This window comes from Scylla paramamosain, chromosome 25 (assembly GCF_035594125.1).
Source record: "Scylla paramamosain isolate STU-SP2022 chromosome 25, ASM3559412v1, whole genome shotgun sequence".
NCBI classification, from domain to species: Eukaryota; Metazoa; Arthropoda; class Malacostraca; order Decapoda; family Portunidae; genus Scylla; species Scylla paramamosain.
Window position 1 is genome coordinate 4,454,895 of NC_087175.1, and position 18,909 is coordinate 4,473,803.

Consider the following 18,909-nt stretch of genomic DNA (forward strand, 5'->3'; position numbering starts at 1 on the left):
TGGGAGATGCTGTGATGAGTAACAGCTGTGACTTGGAAACATCCACCATGGTGGACACTGACAGATAATGCATATGCACACCTTATACAGAAAGTCCCCCTGAAGGATATGTATAAACCTGAAGTTGCTCACTACAGCCTTTCACTTAAAACTCTGCCCCTTCCCCTATCTCTCCATTGTCTTGTCTAGTTGTTTGCCTCCTTCCTTCCTCCCTCCCTTGTCTTCTCTCATCTCATGTCTCCTTCCCTCCTTCATCTAGTATCTTTTCTCCTCCCTCCTCCCCTTGTCTTGTCTGTGTGTCCTAGAGCAGGGTGGGAAATGACTACATTGGAGATTCACTCTTTGTCAGCTCCCATGAAAATGAGAGGAATGTTGCCTGCAATGGGATGTGGGCCAGAATCTGTAATAATAGGAAGGGTTAATAAGATGCAAATTCCAGGATATATAAAGTCCAAAAGTGAGCAACTGTGTATTGCTTAGGCTATTTTTCTGAAAACAGACCCAAAGAATTCCATTAGAAAACATATACTTTGAATATTATTAATGGAGCAAATTGCAAAAATTGTACTGATGCTTATCTATAGTTTAGTGTGGTGCTATGTAAAGGTAAGTTAGTTTACATTACTCTAATGTAGTACTTAGGGTTTTGCTAATTGAACATTCCTTGGCCAGCTTTGATTCTACATAATGCAACGAAGCATCTGTTTTGATATAGCCGAGTGTGTGGGCGTGTGTAATGACCTAAAATATTCCAGCACTGAGGTGTTGTATACCAAAATTCCTGCCAGTCCTTTTAAGAAAAATTACTTGCCAAATTACATCATGTAATGCCCATGGCATAGTACATTAAATTTTTCCTGGAGACATGTGAATAATTCTTGCACAGTTTGGTAGGAGTCACGTCCCTTCCTTCCTGTCCCACAATTAACGTTACAGTAATACTCATCCTACCTAGATAATATAATATGGATACCTATCCCTGCTTTGATGATGATAAAGAATTTTTTGGGTCAGTTTTCTGTAAATGTATCAATGAAGTTATGTACAAATGATTGCTTAAGTATGAACTGATAAATCTTGTACATTAATTACTCTTGCGGCAAAGAACAAGTCAAGTGGCCAGCATGGCTGTGAACCCAAGAGGCCAGTGAGCCAGTCTGTAGTGAGAGGCTTGACTGCAAAAAGTGAAGGTGCATCACAAGTGTGGCCGACGACCCCACACCCCACCAGCTGTGTGAGGAAGGTGACCAAGCATCTCCTTCAAGAGCAAACAGCAAGTCATCAGCGTCATCACAGCCACCGTGCCTCACTGTGCCAGGAAGTGTGGTGTCGTTGGAGCCACACCAACGATGAGGCGCCTGCAGGGACTGGAGGGTTACTGAAGGGAAGATTTTTGTGCCGAAGAAAATAACGTTTATAGAAAGCTTTACTTTATGTCTGTATATTTTGTTTGTACATTGAGGAATCAAAGTATTACTCTACATTCAGCTCAATTCCCATTTAACAAGTTACTCCCTTGTAGGCGATGCTGTGTCTGTCTGTAGATGAATGTACATAAGAATAAATATTCACCAAAGAGATCTGTAGTTACCATCACCATTCAGTGTTACTTGGGTGCCCTGCTCTCATGCTGTCTTATCTCCAGAATATCTTTCTTTGTCTCTCTCGTATTTCTCAACATACATCTGCAGGACAAAAATTTAATGTATTCTTTGACACAAACCTCAGAGGACAAAATTCAGAAAAGTAGAGTGTGCACAGAAACAAAACACTTAAAATAATGGAAATTCTGTACAGGAACCTAATAAATTAAAATGTAATGGAAGTGAGAAACAGCAAACATGTAGTAAGGAATGCTGGACACAAGGTGAGTGGACAAGTCAGTAGGGACATGCAGGCTGATTCAGGAGTACTATTTTGTCCTTCCATGTTCCACTACAGGCCTGATGATGATGATGTACATGATTTCAAATAACTCTGTCATCAACCTGAGTTTTCCTGCCACCTTCTCCATTCATGAAGGATTGTATACAAGCGGTTACCAAAGAAAGTGGAAAGGGAGGGGAAAACATTTTTTAATTGTGCATGCATATTCTAGAGCAGAACACCAGAATTTGACCTGACAGAGCTGTGTCTGGCAGGTGCTAAAATGCCTGCCCCCCAGGGATGCCCCCACCAGGTAGGTCCTAGCCTCCCCACCCCTAACAGCAACACACTGAGGCTCACAGTGACAACCTGAGTCACTGGGGACATACTGACCTCTGGCTAATCCTTGGCGCATGAAAATGCAAGAACTTTTCAGTACAGTGTAAAATAATGATTACTGAGTACATGTACTGTCCATATAAACAGGTCTTTGGTACAAAAAGTAACTTTGACCTGGTGGTAACCCCTTGTCTACACACACACACACACACACACACACACACACATATACACCAGCAACATCACATGTGTTAGCTGGGTTTAGGTGCTGTTTTGTAATATTCTGGAGGAAAAGCTACAACTCTATTAACCTAGCAGACATCCCTTCTAAAGGTTACTGAAACCAGGTTCCTTTCCAGTTGTTCCCCCAATGGTTAGAGGAAAGAATTAACATAAAAATGTAAACACTATACTTCTGTCTCCTTAGAAATAAACTATTCCAGGATGACACAAGCAGCAAAGTGAAAAAGTAACACCTGTGTGAAGACAGAAATCAACACTCACCTTCTTGTCATCATCTGGGAGAGCGTTCCAGCGTGAAGCAAGCTGTCTGGTGAGCTGCTTCTTGTCTGGCATGCGGCCAGTCTGGTGGAGGTGGTGGGCTGTGGCTGCCTCACGCTGCTCCTGACAGAAATGCAGGAAGGCGTTGCTGGGACGCTTGGGGCTAGGGGCGGGTGTGTCACGCTCCACTCTCTCCCTCTTGACCTGTGGCTGTGGGGGCAGGAGGGTCAGTGTCCAGTGGCAGGATGTTGGTTATTACACCATTGACCTTCATGCCATACAATACACAATTACCTCCATTCCTTTTATCAGTACACCAGGATGTTGGTAATTTTGAGAAATGGGAAACAAACATTTGCAGCTGCACTGTCACGATATGTATGCCAAGATGACCTAATAAGATTGTAGCACATGACAAAAACCTATGTTTTCCTTCAATAGGCTTCATTTCACAACAAAACTAATAATACAACACAAAGTAATCTAGTTAGCAAACCTTTGATCATTTCACTACAATGGCAATGCTACTAGAACCACTCTACTTTGGCACCTTCCACACACCACCACCTGCTGACACCCACCCTTTCTGCCTCACTCAGCCCTCACCTGTCTCCTGCTGTTGAGGGATGACCCAGAGCTCCTTGGGCGCCCCAGTGCTGGAAGGCTGGAGGTCTGCTTCACGTCACCACCACCACCACCACAGGGAGACAAGAGATTAAGAACTGATAAACACACAACAAAAGACACAAGACCTTAGTGCTGAGTCATTAGAAAGCTTGAAGGCATGTCTGATACAGCAACTACCACATATAGGCCTGATGGCTTCTTGCAACCTTCCTTATTTTCTTTTATTTTTTATGATCTAGAGTGAGCTGCACCATTACCAAACCTTACCAAATGAAAAAAAATAAAAATAAATAAAATACTTATTCTAGATTTTAAGAGTTTTACAGAGTTCCTTGCTTTTCAAGAATTGCATTCAAAGACAAAAATTTATCTTTCTTTAGTAAGCAACAACACCACAACAAGCCATGTCTGGGATTTTTAGGCATCTTCTAACTTAAGAAAATACTTCCTTAAAATTAGTGGCCTTACAGACCACAAAGATTGAACACAGTAATATCCAAGAGAGGAAACATTTACTTGAGCACCACACACACCTCAGACAAGACACCATTATGTGACACAGTACTACAGTGAAACTAAACTACTTCACATTACCACACCAGTAAAGACTTGAACAGATACCAGATACCTACCCTAGAAAAGACAACAGACACTTACGTAATAAAGTACTGCAGTGAAACCAAGCAATGTACTGGTAAACACTTGTACTAATACCTGCCCCAGAAATGACAATAGTTGTAGATGCTCTTTCTTTTTAATACCACAGCTAGTCCTGTAATACCAGTTCGTGCAGAATAATGTAGCAAAATCAAGCAGCCTAGAAAACAAACTCTTGATGGTCTGTTGTGATTTGTAATCTTTTATACTGCATCCTCATACCAGCCACAACACACCACACTACACATAGCACACAGCACAGCAAACAGTACAGCAAACCAGCTCACCAAACCAGTACAGCACACTAGCCTCAGCACGTACACACAACCACACTTCCCACAGCACACACACAACCACACTAGCCATACACCACAACCACAGCACATCCTCACCTGTGGAAGAGCAAAGGACTTCTCATCTTCTTCAATAGCAATAGTGAGTGGCAGGGACCTGTAATTGTCACCGCGCCTATCCAGCTCTTCCATCAAGTACCTGTGGGTATAGAGGGAGGGAGGGAGGGAGGGAAGGGTTACACAAAGGGACAAGGCTGGCTGGTTGGATGGCTGCTTGGTTCAGGTGATGTTAGTATATGGTCTGTGTGCTGGTCACTTACTTCATTACTGCTTGCCTATTTCTTTCTTATCCCTATCTAATCATCCTTTTCTTTTCATTTCCTCTGTCCATCTTTCTTTCTTTCTCTACTCACTCTTTAAATTTTCTTTATATATATATATATATATATATATATATATATATATATATATATATATATATATATATATATATATATATATATATATATATATATATATATATATATATATATATATATATATATAATTTTTCTCTCTCTCTCTCTCTCTTTTCTTTATCCTCTCTTCTTCTTTACTTTATATATCTATCTTTTCTTCCTCTTTCCTTTCCTTCATACTACCTCTTTTCCTCCTCCATTTGTTTCCCTGTCCCTAGACACCCACTCTTTTGTCTCCTTTCTCTATTGACTTTCTTCATTCTTTACACAATCTCCTTTTCTCTTTCACTTTTTTTGTATTCACACCTTATTTCCTTTACAGTCTCCTCTTCTTCACTTGTTTTCTTCCCTTCCTTTGTATAGTTTCCTTTACTCCTCCTTCACTTGTTTTCTTCCCTTCCCCCTCTTCTGTATTCATATTCTATATATTTCAACTTCCTTCACATGTCTCCCTACTAACCTAACCTACTAATCTAGTCTGGTAAACTCTGGAACTCCCTGCCTGCTTTTGTATTTCCACCTTCCTACAACTTGAACTCTTTCATGAGGAGGTTTTAAGACATCCTGCAGTTATGGATGACCCTTTTGAGCTTTCTTTTGGGATTAGCACCTCTGTGGGCTTTTTTTTTTTTTTCCTTTTTGTTGCCCGTGACCTTCACCCTTCTTACATTAACAGAAAAAATACTTAACCTAACCTAGCAAGATTCTCTCCCTCCCTACACCCTCACACACACCTGCGTTCCCTCCTCAGTCGCTGCACCATCTTCTTCACCAGGTGCACTCGGTTCACCAGCATCTCGTTCTCCTGACAAGCACAAAGGCATTAATTCACACCTTAAGGGAAACTATCAACAAATAAAGCTATAATTTGCTTCATTCCCCTTTAATATAAAAAAAAGTAAGGAAAGGTTCATTCTAAGTGTAAAATAAATAATAGAAAATTACACACATACAAAGCTTCATCCTCTAAAATCGATGAAAGCTCACCAAAACAAAGAACAATTCACCTAATCTTAATTGACAATACTTGTACCTTAAAATTTCACAATCATGTGATATTAATGGTAGATAAAGCAAACAGCCTTTTATTTGATTTGAAATCCATAATAAACAGGTCTACAGAATTCATGATGTCGGCTAACACAGCCACACAAGACCCTTACTGAAATTTAGTTCCTGTGCTTTTCACACTGAGCACATCCCTGCAAAGATGCTGGACTTTCACCCCTTTCCTTAGTAAACTCTGGAACTCCCTGCCTGCTTTTGTATTTTTGCTTTTCTATGACTTCAACACTTTCAAGAGTGGGGTTTCAAGACACTTATCCTGTAATTTTCAACTACCAATTTTGACTCTGTTTTGGAACTGGAATTTCAGTGGGCCATTATTTTTTTTATTACAGTTTTGTTATCCTTGGTGATGCCCCTCCTACATAAACACACACACACACACACAATAGTGGAATGGAAAACTGACTTGCCAGCAATCCCTAAATTTGTACTTGGTAAAAGGCCACCTCACCACAGCTGACATGACTGAAATTTGGAAAAATTTTCATAGTCACTCAGCTGTCACCCCTACTGAAATGTTTGACCTCATCACCACATGACATCACTACAAGACAACAACACCACACTGTCATATTGAGGCCAGACACAGATTTTTCTCTCAAAGAACAGCAAGACAACTCCCTGCCAGGCAGTGCGGTGAATGCCGCCACTATTGCCAGATTGAAATCTGTTCTTCATAACCACTTTGGCAATGTTTTCATGACTAGATATACTCAGTGTGCATCAAGCAATTGTGTCCACAGCACGAGGCACGGCTCACCCCCAACTCAGCCCACAATTGTGGACAAACTTGGACATCTAGATATCAACAAATACAAGAAAAACTTTAAAACAATCTAAGAAACTCTTTGCAATTCACTGTTAACAAAGACATAAAACAACTAGGTTAAAAGAAAATTCAAATGTAGTAGTTGAAAAAAAAAAAATGAAAGATTTAAATTAAAAGAAATAAAATTCACACAGCCAAGAAATTGTATGCCATTTGGTCACACAAGCTCTGTTGCCAAAAACTGCACCCATCGCTCACCAATGCCTCCTGGAAAATCATTAAATTAATTTAAAATAAAGGCAATTAGTTCACTTATGACAGTAATTTTCTGGAGTCCTTTCCCGGCCTTATCAATGGCCTATTCTCTTCCATTTCTTCACACCTAAAACCTATGTATATGATGGGGGAGAAATCCCCCCCTCCTTAAGTGGGGTCCAAGCTCCGCCAGTTTGGCTATGCTAATGTTAAGTTATGCTAGACAATGTTAGTTTTAGGTAATGGTAGGTTAGATTAATGTTAAGGGGGGTCCAGGGGACGGCCACCAAACACCCACAAAAACACCAACACCCGCCACTACCACACCACATACCCTAACCCCTCAGCCACCACCACCACCACCACCCCCTAAAATACCCACAACCATTACTGAACCTCCCCAAAAATAACCCCACCTCCTAGATCAAATGATATAGTCAGGTATAACTTTTGCAACACGAAACTATCACCGCCACTACCTTCTGCACGCCGCTGCACCTCCTCAAAATGGCGTTGTATTTCTTGTAGTATTTGTCCTCCGTGCCGTTCTCCGCCACAGGGAAGGCGGCACGCAGGCCCCCAGGGTGCACCGCGTCCTCGCCGCCTCCGAACATAGCTACGGGCACCAGGCTAGGAAATCAGGGCACTCAGCGACAACACATCTTCCCCTTTGCCTGCTGGAGGAACACTGGCGTGGTAAACAATAAGCCGTCCTTGCTCCAAGATGCCGCACTGTCTCGAGGCGTGCGTTAGTCAGTCTTATTTCACGGGACTGCCCGTACTTTGACTATTTGAACTATTTCACTGTTGACGGACTAAATGTTGTCATATTTATATGATTATTTTATGATGTATTTATTATCATTATCAAACTTATACAGCTGTTTCTAGACTTTACTGTTCAACTTATTCAACCGCTATTATTGTTTAACTTTAAATTATCTATTTGATTATTGTTACACTGTTATTATTGTGAAACTACTATTAATTAGTAAGCTTGAGTATTGGACTGTTCATATTACTTTCACAACATACAACTAACTCTAACCACTGCTTTTAAGTACTGACATTTGACATTAGCATCAAAGTTGTTAAGCCATTGACAGAAAATTGTTAGGCTGTTGTTATCATTAGTGTGTCGACTGAGTTGTTAAGGCTTTCGTAGGACTATTGGCACACTGTTGGTGGACAACTGTTTGACTATCACAAGAATGCTAGTTAGACTATTCAGAAGCATGCACACTTTTTTGTCCACTATTACAAGACTATCGTTGTATTAGTACGCCACTGTGACTATCGTTGTGTTAGTACATCATTGTTGGCGTGTTCGAAAAAAAAAATTACTACTACTACGTACTATTCAAAGACGTATTATAGTATTAGTAACTGACAGACTATTTTATATACTATTAGGCTACTCCTTGTTTACACACTATTAGACTGACTATTAGATCATTTGTGGATGGTTTGAACTCTAGGTGTGAGGCAACTCAGCACTGGTAGACTAGTGGTTAGAGTATTAGACTACTGCAGAACTAGTGACAGGACGATATTAGTAGACTATTGGACCATTTACAGATTATGGGACTATTAGATTATTTCTTACACTACTGTCAGACCTACCATTTCAGGCAGCAGTGCTTCATGACATTTGCATTGTCTTTTTTTTTTTTTTTATGGATTGTCTGTTTATATGGATTATTTATTTATTTATTTTATGGAAATCACTCTGCCAATGAATCTCAAAAATCCAAAATTTCTGATTTCCTTATTTCCATATAAAACATTTTAGAAACACCATCAACATTAAATATGAAATGCTGTCATGGCTGATTTCTATATGAATCTATTAAAAATAACAACAATATACACAATCTCATCAACCTCTTCCACTCTTATTCACGGTCTTCACTCTAGATAAGCCAAACAGTCTCTCCCACGTCACTTTCAGTGACGTGCCACGCACGGATCAACAAACAGCTGGTGTAGTGCAGTGCACACCTCTACCAGCAATCACCTCCCAGTCTTTTTAGGTATTTGCTCACACCACTGGTAATGTAAAGTGCTCTAAACTGTCAAGGGCATATCATCAGTTGACTCAGCAGACTAACCACCACCACCACCACCACCACCACTGAATCCACAACACAAGCATGCAACACTTTATTAATCACAATGTGAATAACAAGATGCAACACAAAAATTAAGCAAACACCCAGAAACTACTGTACAAATGTGCTGTTTCAAGTATATTGGTCCTTTCTGATAGAGGCGTGTATTTAACATTGTTTCCCTCTTATTGATAAGTAAAACAAAATACATAGTGCATCTTATAACAACAATTTCTTATAGTGTGTGTTTTCTTGGGTAGCCGTGTCTCAAGGCACAACTCGCTTCATCAGGTCCTGTCTTTCAGATGATACTGTACATTGTGTTTTCTTGGCTAACCGTCTCTCAAATAATACTGTTTTATCACATTCTTGCGCTGTTGTACTTGTGTATATATTTACGTATATTGTTGATGTATTTGAGTGTCATTGTGTATGCTTTAATTGTGAGTGATCAATTTTATCATATTTCCTGATTGTTCTTGTATAAACTGCAGTGTTTTCTTGGTGTGTGTGTGTGTGTGAGAGAGAGAGAGAGAGAGAGAGAGAGAGAGAGAGAGAGAGAGAGAGAGAGAGAGAGAGAGAGAGAGAGAGAGAGAGAGAGAGAGAGAGCACATCATTCCTCAGGTTGGCAGCGTTTCTTGGTGCACACCGCCACGCCGTCATTCGTGCAGTGGCAGGTGTTACAATCTTCCTGCCAGTGCACGTCCCCGGAGCACTCCGGCCACACTTTGGAGCCTGCAATGTACCCACCACGTCACTACTACTATTACTACTACTGCTACTACTACTACTACTACTACTACTACTACTACTACTACTACTCCTTCAACCTTGCAATGCACCCATTACGTCACTACTGTTGTTATTATTATTAATACTGCTACTTCTCCCTCAACCCTGCAATTAGCTGCTACTATTACTATTAATAGTCTACTACTACTACTACTCGCTCAACCCTGCAATGCACCCACCACGTCACTACTGCTGCTACTACTAATACTATTTTTTTCTTTATTACCACCACCACTATTGCTACAAGAAGAGAAAAGTTGCAAGAAGCCATCAGCAGCAGCGGGCCTACACGTGACAGTCCTTTTTTTATACATGCCTGTCTATTTCCACCTGTCATCCACACCCATAAATGTGTCTTATCTTAGCTCCCTATAATTATAACAACAACAACAACAACAACAACAACAACAACAACAACAACAATAAGCACGTACCTATGAAGCAAGACGCCTCGCGGGTGCACACCTGAACCGTCTTGATGTCTGATGGGTCTGTGTTATCCGTGTCACACTTGCACCAGTGACAGTTCTTCAGCCAGCCACCCTCACCGTTGGCCGAGCACCACTCGTATATCACCACTACCCCACACACACACACACACAGTGATTATAATTTTATTTTTCGGTCTTTTTTTTTCCTATCTCTAATTTGACTTTTTTTTCATCTTATCTTATGTTAGTTAAGCCACACAAGTTTCATGAGTCAGCTAAGTTACGTAATAAGTAAAATTAAGTTATGGTATCTAATGCCACGTCGTTAGGAAAATTTTACGTTAGGCCACGTTAAGTTTCAGATCAGATAGTTTAAGTTAGATTGTCTGATGTTAAAGTTGGTCTTACACGTACGTTACCCTACATTAAGTTACAATAGGAAAGTTTACCACAGACGAGAACTACAGTTATAAATATGTTGGATAACAATTTTGAAGGAGGAATGAATAATGAACCAAACCAAAACACGTTCACAGTTCTTACCTTCAGGAAGACAAGCCCGCATTGTGCATAGGTATAAACCATCGATACAAGAACAAGTGTTACAGCCATCGTTAAAACCGGTCCCTTCCTCGCATTGCCGAGCTGGGGGAGGGAGAGATGGGGAGGCTAGTGTGTTGTGCCCTGTGCGGTGGTGGTGGTGAGGAGGAGGACAAGGGAGCAAGGAGAACAAGAGGGCAAGAAAAGAACAATAAGAGGGAAACAAGAGAACGAGAAGAGAACATGAAGAGGAAAACCAGAAAAGGAGAACAAGAACAGAAGAGATCAAGAAGAGAACAAGAAGGCAACAAAAAGAGGAAGATAAGAGAAGAACGAGAAGAAAACAGGAAGAGAACGATTGATAAGAAGTTGAAATGGTTGTCAAGAGTGTTTTCATGCTTCATCAACGGGAACACACACACACACACACACACACACACACACACACACAACTAATCATCTGTGGCCTTTTAAAATCGAAAGATCAAAGAGTTAAAGACTCGAGGCAGTCTTCCATCTAAATTCTAAATGAAGCACAGTCGTAGAGAAACACATCCTCTTTATACTCACTCGCTCGCAACAGACTATAAAATTTGCTTATGTCGGACGTTCCCTACTGAAGCACCGCCTCGCTCCTGTGAGGCTTACCCTGTGTGAACGCCAGCACCATCACCAGCACCACCACCACCTGGGCCTTCATCATAAGCGCGGGAGTAACCGTCTACACACCACATACAAGCTGCAGGGCGTCGGGTGCAGCTCCGCCCTGCCAGCTGCAATATACCCAACCCTTGGCCCCCTGGTTGCCGCTCTTCGCCTGAAGACTATGGCGTCTCGTTTCTCTCTTATCAAGTGTCTTGTGTAATAACGCTTATAAAGGTCACCGGTACAATGTCATGTGCTCACCCAAAGAATAAATAGATGGATTAACAGATGAATAAATAAAAGAAAGAAAGGAAAAGAAACAAGGAAAGAAAAAAAGAAAGGAAATAAAAAGAAAAAAGTGGATTATTGAAATTACCATAGCCTACTAATTTCCAGATAGTAACCAGTACTTATTTCTGGGGTCAGTCACCCAGTCAACCACTTCCCAGTCACACTTCTTTCTCTCCACCAGAACAAATCTTTCAGTCGTCTATCTAACAGGCTTAATGAATCAGCTGCAGGCAACAAAGACCTCAATCCCCAACACTTCGCTCACTTGCTGACATCCACGCCACCATTCGCAAGAGTCTTCATGAAGCAGCGAGGATACTGCTGTTTCGTTTCGACCACTGCTTCGGCTTCAGTCTCGTTCCTCGCTTTCGCTTTCGACTCAATCTTACACTAAAACCACATTCGTTGTTATATTGTCTATCATACCAATCAATCAGTCAATCAGTCAACTCTCTCTTTAGAATCATGGTAGTCCACCTCATTCCGGCGAACCAAACTATTGTTAATGATGTACAGTACATAATTGTTATAATGTCATTACCGTTATATTGATCTAAAGTGACATTCTAATCTTACGTGGCAAACTAACAACTTAATCTAGCCTAATCCAACTTAAGCTAGCTTAAGCCTAAGCTTAGCCTAACCCAACTTAAGCGAGTGAGTCTTAAGTGAAAATCTAACCTAATCGTATCTACTGTGACTTAATTATAACCTAACCTAATCTAACGTGACAATCTAACCTAACTTGCACTAACCTCATCCAAGGTGACAATCTAACCTACCCCTAACCCAACCTAATCTAGCTAAACGCAACTTTATCTAATATTACCTAACTTAACCTAACAACCTGACAACCTAACCTAACCAAACGCAACCTGACTGCAAGAGCGGGACGTTAATTCGGTAATAATAATAATAATAATAATAATAATAATAATAATAATAATAATAATAATAATAATAATAATAATAATAATAATAATAATACTTTCCCGCATTCACAGCATCCCCACACATCCTCACCCACAAATGACTCGCCCATATTCTGAAACACTCCGCTCTCTCATCAGGTCTATTTTCTGATGCTACAGAGCTGATCAGTTGGATTCTCAAGTGTGTTTCTCTTCTTAATAATGTACAAATCTGGTTAATCTAATAATCACTACAACCATAAAAATAAAAATAAATAAATAAATAAATAAAAATCAATGTACGTACGTAATTTCAACTAAAGCCTTTGGAAAGTAGTGGAGATGCGGAGCAGAAGTGTTTCAGAATCCTGACCTCACACATCCTACGCCTCTCCCTCTCACCCCTTGAGGTCTTTCCCACTCACCCCTCGACACCCATCCCTGCTGCTCCCCCATCACGCACGCCCCCACAGGTGATAGGGGGGAATTCTCCGTGAAGACAATAACAACAACAGGTGCTTCGAACATAACAGGATACAGACATCTCGGCCCATGCACCTCCTCCTCCTCCTCCTCCTTTCCCTTAACACTGTGTTGTAATAAGAGGGATTTCTCTCTCTCTCTCTCTCTCTCTCTCTCTCTCTCTCTCTCTCTCTCTCTCTCTCTCTGAGCCAGCAGGATACCCAAAGGTGTCAATTCTAGGGATTTTAATAGGTAAGTATCATTGGCCTGATGTCGTGAGGTGTAAAATTAAGCCGCACGTCCTTTCTCAACCCCACTCCATCTGCCTCTCCATCCCCTCTCCCTCTTTGTTTCTACATTTTTTCTTATTCTCATACCCCTCCCTATCTCCTCCATCTAAGCTCCCCACCCCTCTTCCTTCAGCGTTCGCACCCACACACTCATCAAGACGCCCCATCCATCAGCTGGACAGCCTGGAGCACCGAAGGAGAGTGGGGGCTCTCACAGTGCTGCACAAGGGCCAGGTGCAGCAAACATCTCACCTCGCGGCGCTTTGGATCCCCTGGAGGAGTGAACGCACTACGGGACCGGTAGTGTCCGACATCCTCCTCGAGATGCCGAGGTGCCGCTCGGTGAGGTGTCAACGTGCCTTCTCCCACGACACCGCGGTGCTGCGGAACACCTTCACCTCAGCAGTGGATGTCACCAGGATGTCCTTCCAGCAGGTGAAGTGCGCCGCCTGCGCCTGGTAGTGACGGTAACGCGGGGTGACGAAGGAAATGGAAATGCCTGACAGCGACAGTGCCATGAAGTGCCGAGGGATAATTTGGCGAAAGTGTACCTGACTGTGGCAGTGCTATAGTGTGATGATGTGCCTGACAGTGAAAGTCAGTGATCTGGGAGGTGGGAGTGCCTGAAGGTGATAGTGCCGAACAATGACGAGAGAGGTGCGAATGACAGTGACATTGCAGTGAGTCCCTTTGTTCACAAAGCCGTCCCGTGGAGCATCCTTTAAATGAATGACACTGGACAGGGGCCATTCTTTACTTAAGATCATAGCTCCGTTTTGAAAAGTTAAGGAATCTACTTTTTTTTATGTTCACTATGTTTAAAATAAATAAAGAAGAGAGAGAGAGAGACGGGGAGACAACATGTGGGAAGCAACGGCCTGAGTCGTCATTCCGTGATTTATCCATTATTACTCAAAAAAAAAAAAAAAAAAAAATTCCGATGAACTTGAAGGATGAAAAATAAAGACAAAGCAAAGGAAAAAATCCAGGACCTAAAGACAAAAACAAGAAAAAAAAGGCAAAAAAAAAACTACAATAAAGCTGATAATAATAATAATGATAATAATAATAATAATAATAATAATAATAATAATAATAATAATAATAATAATAATAATGATAAATAACAAAAGTAAATAATTTCATACTTCACATATACGTACAGCTTCTGATGAGGACAAAAGGGAGACCAGCTGCGTCTTAGTCATGAACCCGCACTGACACACTGTTCTCTCATAAGGACTATTTTCCAAAGCCCGCACCAGCGAATAGTCCTTCAGCTTTGATAGCACTGTAATTATGAGAACCTAAGTAACTCGCAGTCTCCCGCTATACCCTGGCAGAGTAATGGAAATCCTTGTTGACTGTCACTGGAATCATGAAACCTTCCACTACAGCCTCTTAACAAACAGACAGTTTGACAGACAGTGGAAGGAAAGGAGAAAGGAGGGTGTAATATTTCGGGAAAGTCAAAATGTAGTGGAAAACTTGTCGAGCAATGCTTACCTTGCAAACATTCAAGACAAAAAAAAAGAAAAAAAAAAATAACGCGCAGTTAAACCGGTCCGTGCAATGGGAAAACCCAATGAGTGGCGACACTAGTGACTGGAAACACTGCAACACTTGTTCAAATGTATTTTTATGTCATTAAATGTTTTAGTTATTCACACAAACCATGGGCAGACAACAGGTTTGTGCCTTGCTGGCGTGTGGCTGGGGAGCGAGAGCCATCCGGTGGTTGTGCGCGTGAACTGTGTGTGTGAGCCTTCAACAATTATCAGCCAAGGAGACAAGACGATGTTCGGTGGGCTGGCAAACCACAAACGACAGAGGTAGTAGTAGTAGTAGTAGTAGTAGTAGTCATAATAGCGATATTATCATGAAACAAATATAAACAAATGAATAAATAAATAAATAAATACAAATCTATAGCGCCATCACGAAATCCAAACATTACACAACTAAAGCAAAGAAAGAAGAAAAACCAAAAGTTTGGTCCAGGAAGCGAGTGGCTCACTCTCGTTACAGAAAACTATCTTTAGGACTTTCGTTCAGCCACTTTGACTCAACCGATGATGATATTCGAAAAATAGTGCGGGACTTTCGGCAATGTTGGTAGACCTGCTGACCCAGTACCACATATGCCTCAGTTTATGTAATGATCGCATTTTTTTTTATTTTATTTATTTATTTTTATTTCATACAGGTATAACATTTAATTCATAACTAAAAGGAAAGCTACCTTCCTTATTAACAGATACACCTCCACGCACTAGTACCAGTCCTTCCAAGACATCCTGTGCAGTTACTTTTCGCATCCATCGTTCATTTGAGTAAAGATATTTTCCTGAGTGAGTGTACACGGGTTCACAGGGATCAAGGAGAGGCGCCGCCCGACATTTTATTGCCATTTTCCTGTATTGCGCAACGGCAGTCGGAGGCCCCCGTGTGTGTCCAGGTGGGCTGTGTAACTTCCAGGTAGATACGTGCGTTGTCTTGTCATTGAGGAAAAAAAAAAGTCTAGAAATTCCTACACACACACACACACACACACACACACGGCATTTAGGGGTGAAATGAAGCCGTGGTGGTGTTGCCGTCTCACCTCATAACACATGACACACAGCAACGAGCGACGAAAAACATAGCGGAAGAATATAAAGAGAGAGAGAGAGAGAGAGAGAGAGAGAGAGAGAGAGAAGGAGGCGATAGAAAGCCTATGCTGTCGACCGACACTCCCTTAGCAACAACCCCAGCGAGTGACGGAAGCCACCACCTTGACTCACCAACAGTGTGCTTCCTTCCTTCCTCTGGTAACCGCTAGGGGGATGTGGCAGTGTTTAGGGATGTTCTAAGACACTGGTGCTCGTGCGTACATCCCCGACGTCACCTCAGCCTCAGAGAACAGTCAGTCTTCTCAAGGCTCACTGTGCCACTCGCTGCTTCAGAACCACCGAACGCAACTTATTCAGTGACCGTCCAGAATTTGAAAAAAATGAAGTGGTTAATTGTATTTATAGGCACAAAGGAGGCACTGATCTGTGTTTTTAGTATTAAATCAGACTGGAAATAAACTCTCTCTCTCTCTCTCTCTTAAAACCAAATTATTAAATTCTAAATTTACGCATATTGTCTGAAATACAGTTGCCTTTGGTAATACATTCCACTGATGTTTTATTTAGTGTGCGTGCGTGTGTGTGTGTGTTATTGTTCTTATGTGTTAACTATTCTGTTCATCACCAAGAGCTCAGACTTACGTCACTCCTCGAATAACAAATAAAACCACAATGTTTTTGTCATTTTTATTCGCCTTCCTTCCCGCTACCCCCGTCAGCTGGCTAGATGGCGCCGTTGGACTGAGGGAAGGGCCAGCGTCATCTTGAGTTCAAGGTTTTCAATTCTCTCTATTCAAGGTGAGGGATGTGAGGTGCAGCACGCCTGCCACGATAACCTGCGGAGAATGAGTAAGATGTTTTGTGATTGATGACTGATTAAAAAAAGGGAAGGCACCGCAACATCGATGTCACGTGGCGCCCCTACAAAATGTTCAAAACAATTAGAATGGCAAATTAGAATAGTGATGGTAGGAAATAACATGATTATTATTTTAGGATAAAAAATATATATATATATATATATATATATATATATATATATATATATATATATATATATATATATATATATATATATATATATATATATATATATATATATCACCAAAAACGACAAGATCATGAGGAAAGAGGTGAAGTGCCACATATTACGATGGCTGGTACGTGAATGTATTAACTTCCAGTGACGGGGAGATGTCTTTTAGAGAATCTTAAAATCTGTACTCTCGAATTTCCATGTCTTATTTCTACAGCTTGTGGCAGGCTGTGATGGACGTTATGGGGCTTGCAGGGGCGTGAGTCTGGGGGTCTTTCAACAAGGAGTCTGCGTCAGTTACAGGGAAAACACATTTGAAAATTCGCCTATCATCTTTGTAGCTTAGGAAACTTGTCTGTGTGAGAGAATAAAGTGTTTAAGAATATGTGTGTATCTATCCATTTCTATCTGTCAGTAAGTCAATATCCATCCATCTATCTCTCGTCACTTAGGTTATATTGAGTGCATGTTGACTGATTCACACACACACACACACACACACACACACACACACACACACACACACACACACACACACACACACTACTTACCCTTACAAGCTTTCTTGGTGCACGCAGGTTGCCTGTTAATACAGATGCATCGGTTGCATCCATCAAACCAGGACGTGCCGGGCACGCAGGCCTCCACTGGCGCCAGGAGGAAGACAGAGGGTCAGCGGAGCATCACACCACTTCTCTCTCGTACTCTCCAACACTCCAGCGTCTCATTTCACTACTTTTAATAATCTCTAGTACGAGTTATTAGTGCTTTAAGGGGTTTTCGTGATTCTAGTTGTTACTGCATATGTGCCTTACACCATTATTCCTTTATGATCAGAAGTGAAATGTTAAATTATTTATTATTTGCATTTATTTGGATGACAGCCTACGTAATATACTGACAGTTCAGCATCGTAACTGAAAAACACTCATGAGAACCTGACTATTCATCCCTTTGGACTCTGAAAATAATCACAGTGCTTAAAAGAGAGCGAGGAGTTTCGAGATGCGGGCCACAATGGTGGAGTGTTTGTAACAGTGATCATGACGTTGTTTCAAGAGGATAATGAGACTTTTATATCCTTTTGTCTCTCCTCCATAGACTATACATCTTAAATATTTAGGCACATGTCATATATCATGTTACTGAGAGACGGATGCCTCAGTAAGAATGCTGTCAGCGGGTATTCTGAGTCGCTTTGCTCTCTCACCAAGACCGTTTTCAAAGGCCACAGAGATCATCAGCCGGGTTCTCAAGTGTTTCACCTGATAATTATATAATGTGGAAATCTTGTTCATCTGTCACTAGAAGGGTAAAAACATCTTCAAAAGCCCGTGTCGCTTCAACTAGAGCCTCTGGAAAGTAGAGGAGGTGCGGCGCAGAAGTGTTTCAGAATAGTCCTGAGAAACACTTTGCTCTCTCACCACGACTATTTTCAAGGGCCACAGAAATCATTAGCCGGGTTCTCAAGTGTGTTTCACCTGATAATAATTTTGAAATTTTGTTAATCTGCCACTAGAAACGTAACAGCCTTTAAACCCCTTGTAACAAACTAAAGCCTTCGGAAAGTAATGGAGGTGCGGCGCAGAAATGCTTCAAAATATGCCATGATCCTGAGCAAGGAACATATAATATTAACCAAGAAATGTAGAATCCTTGAGTCAGCCTTACCTTGCGTGAAGACCGCCAGCACCACCACCAGCGCTACCATCACCACCTGGGCCTTCATTCTTCCTGGCAACGTGCGGGAATGACAACTTCCACAGTCCTACCAATAAATGCGGGAGCTGCAGACTTGAATGCTCCGTCGCTCTGCCCGCTGTGATATATCTACCCAGTGCCTCGGTTGCCGCTCCTCACTGGGGACTCAATATATGGCAGTGTCTCCGGTTTGTAGCTCATGCCACATCCATGTTTAGTGTACAACACGCCGGGGATGCGCATGAAGTGAA

The 18,909-nt window shown here is 41.4% G+C and overlaps 1 protein-coding gene and 1 long non-coding RNA gene across 12 annotated transcripts; one reads left to right on the forward strand and one right to left on the reverse strand.

Moving 5' to 3' along the window:
* Positions 1-151: 151 nt before the first annotated feature.
* LOC135113125 (uncharacterized) lies at positions 152-18,789 on the reverse strand. Of its 11 annotated transcripts, none has more exons than XR_010274718.1 (12): positions 18,629-18,789; positions 17,509-17,604; positions 16,093-16,757; positions 10,711-10,812; positions 10,171-10,314; positions 7,313-9,679; positions 5,476-5,546; positions 4,383-4,482; positions 3,313-3,381; positions 2,710-2,916; positions 1,573-1,685; positions 152-400 (listed from the first exon to the last, which is right to left on the reverse strand). XR_010274718.1 is itself a non-coding variant. In XM_064028190.1 (12 exons), the coding sequence occupies exons 6-11, from the start codon at positions 7,445-7,447 to the stop codon at positions 1,626-1,628; spliced, it is 642 nt and encodes a 213-aa protein (XP_063884260.1). In that variant the 5' UTR covers positions 7,448-9,679; positions 10,171-10,314; positions 10,711-10,812; positions 16,093-16,757; positions 17,509-17,604; positions 18,629-18,789; the 3' UTR covers positions 152-400; positions 1,592-1,625. The 11 variants fall into 11 exon arrangements, 8 of the variants coding, with proteins under 8 accessions (XP_063884260.1, XP_063884258.1, XP_063884257.1 ...); XM_064028190.1 differs by having other exon boundaries at positions 1,592-1,685; XR_010274717.1 differs by lacking the exon at positions 152-400 and adding an exon at positions 457-1,358.
* LOC135113126 (uncharacterized) lies at positions 11,686-16,599 on the forward strand. The gene is made up of 2 exons (XR_010274719.1): positions 11,686-13,268; positions 13,440-16,599. It is a non-coding gene; the product is annotated as an uncharacterized LOC135113126 (long non-coding RNA).
* Positions 18,790-18,909: the final 120 nt, after the last annotated feature.

Bases quoted from the DNA above. Each gene is read 5' to 3' on its own strand.
- LOC135113125 (XM_064028190.1), bottom strand. From the start codon at position 7,447: ATGTTCGGAGGCGGCGAGGACGCGGTGCACCCTGGGGGCCTGCGTGCC. The intron at 2,917-3,312 runs GTGAGGGCTGAG...CTGCCCCCACAG, and splicing joins CCCTCAACAGCAGGAGACAG to CCACAGGTCAAGAGGGAGAG. The intron at 1,686-2,709 runs GTGAGTGTTGAT...TTTGTCCTGCAG, and splicing joins TCCCAGATGATGACAAGAAG to ATGTATGTTGAGAAATACGA.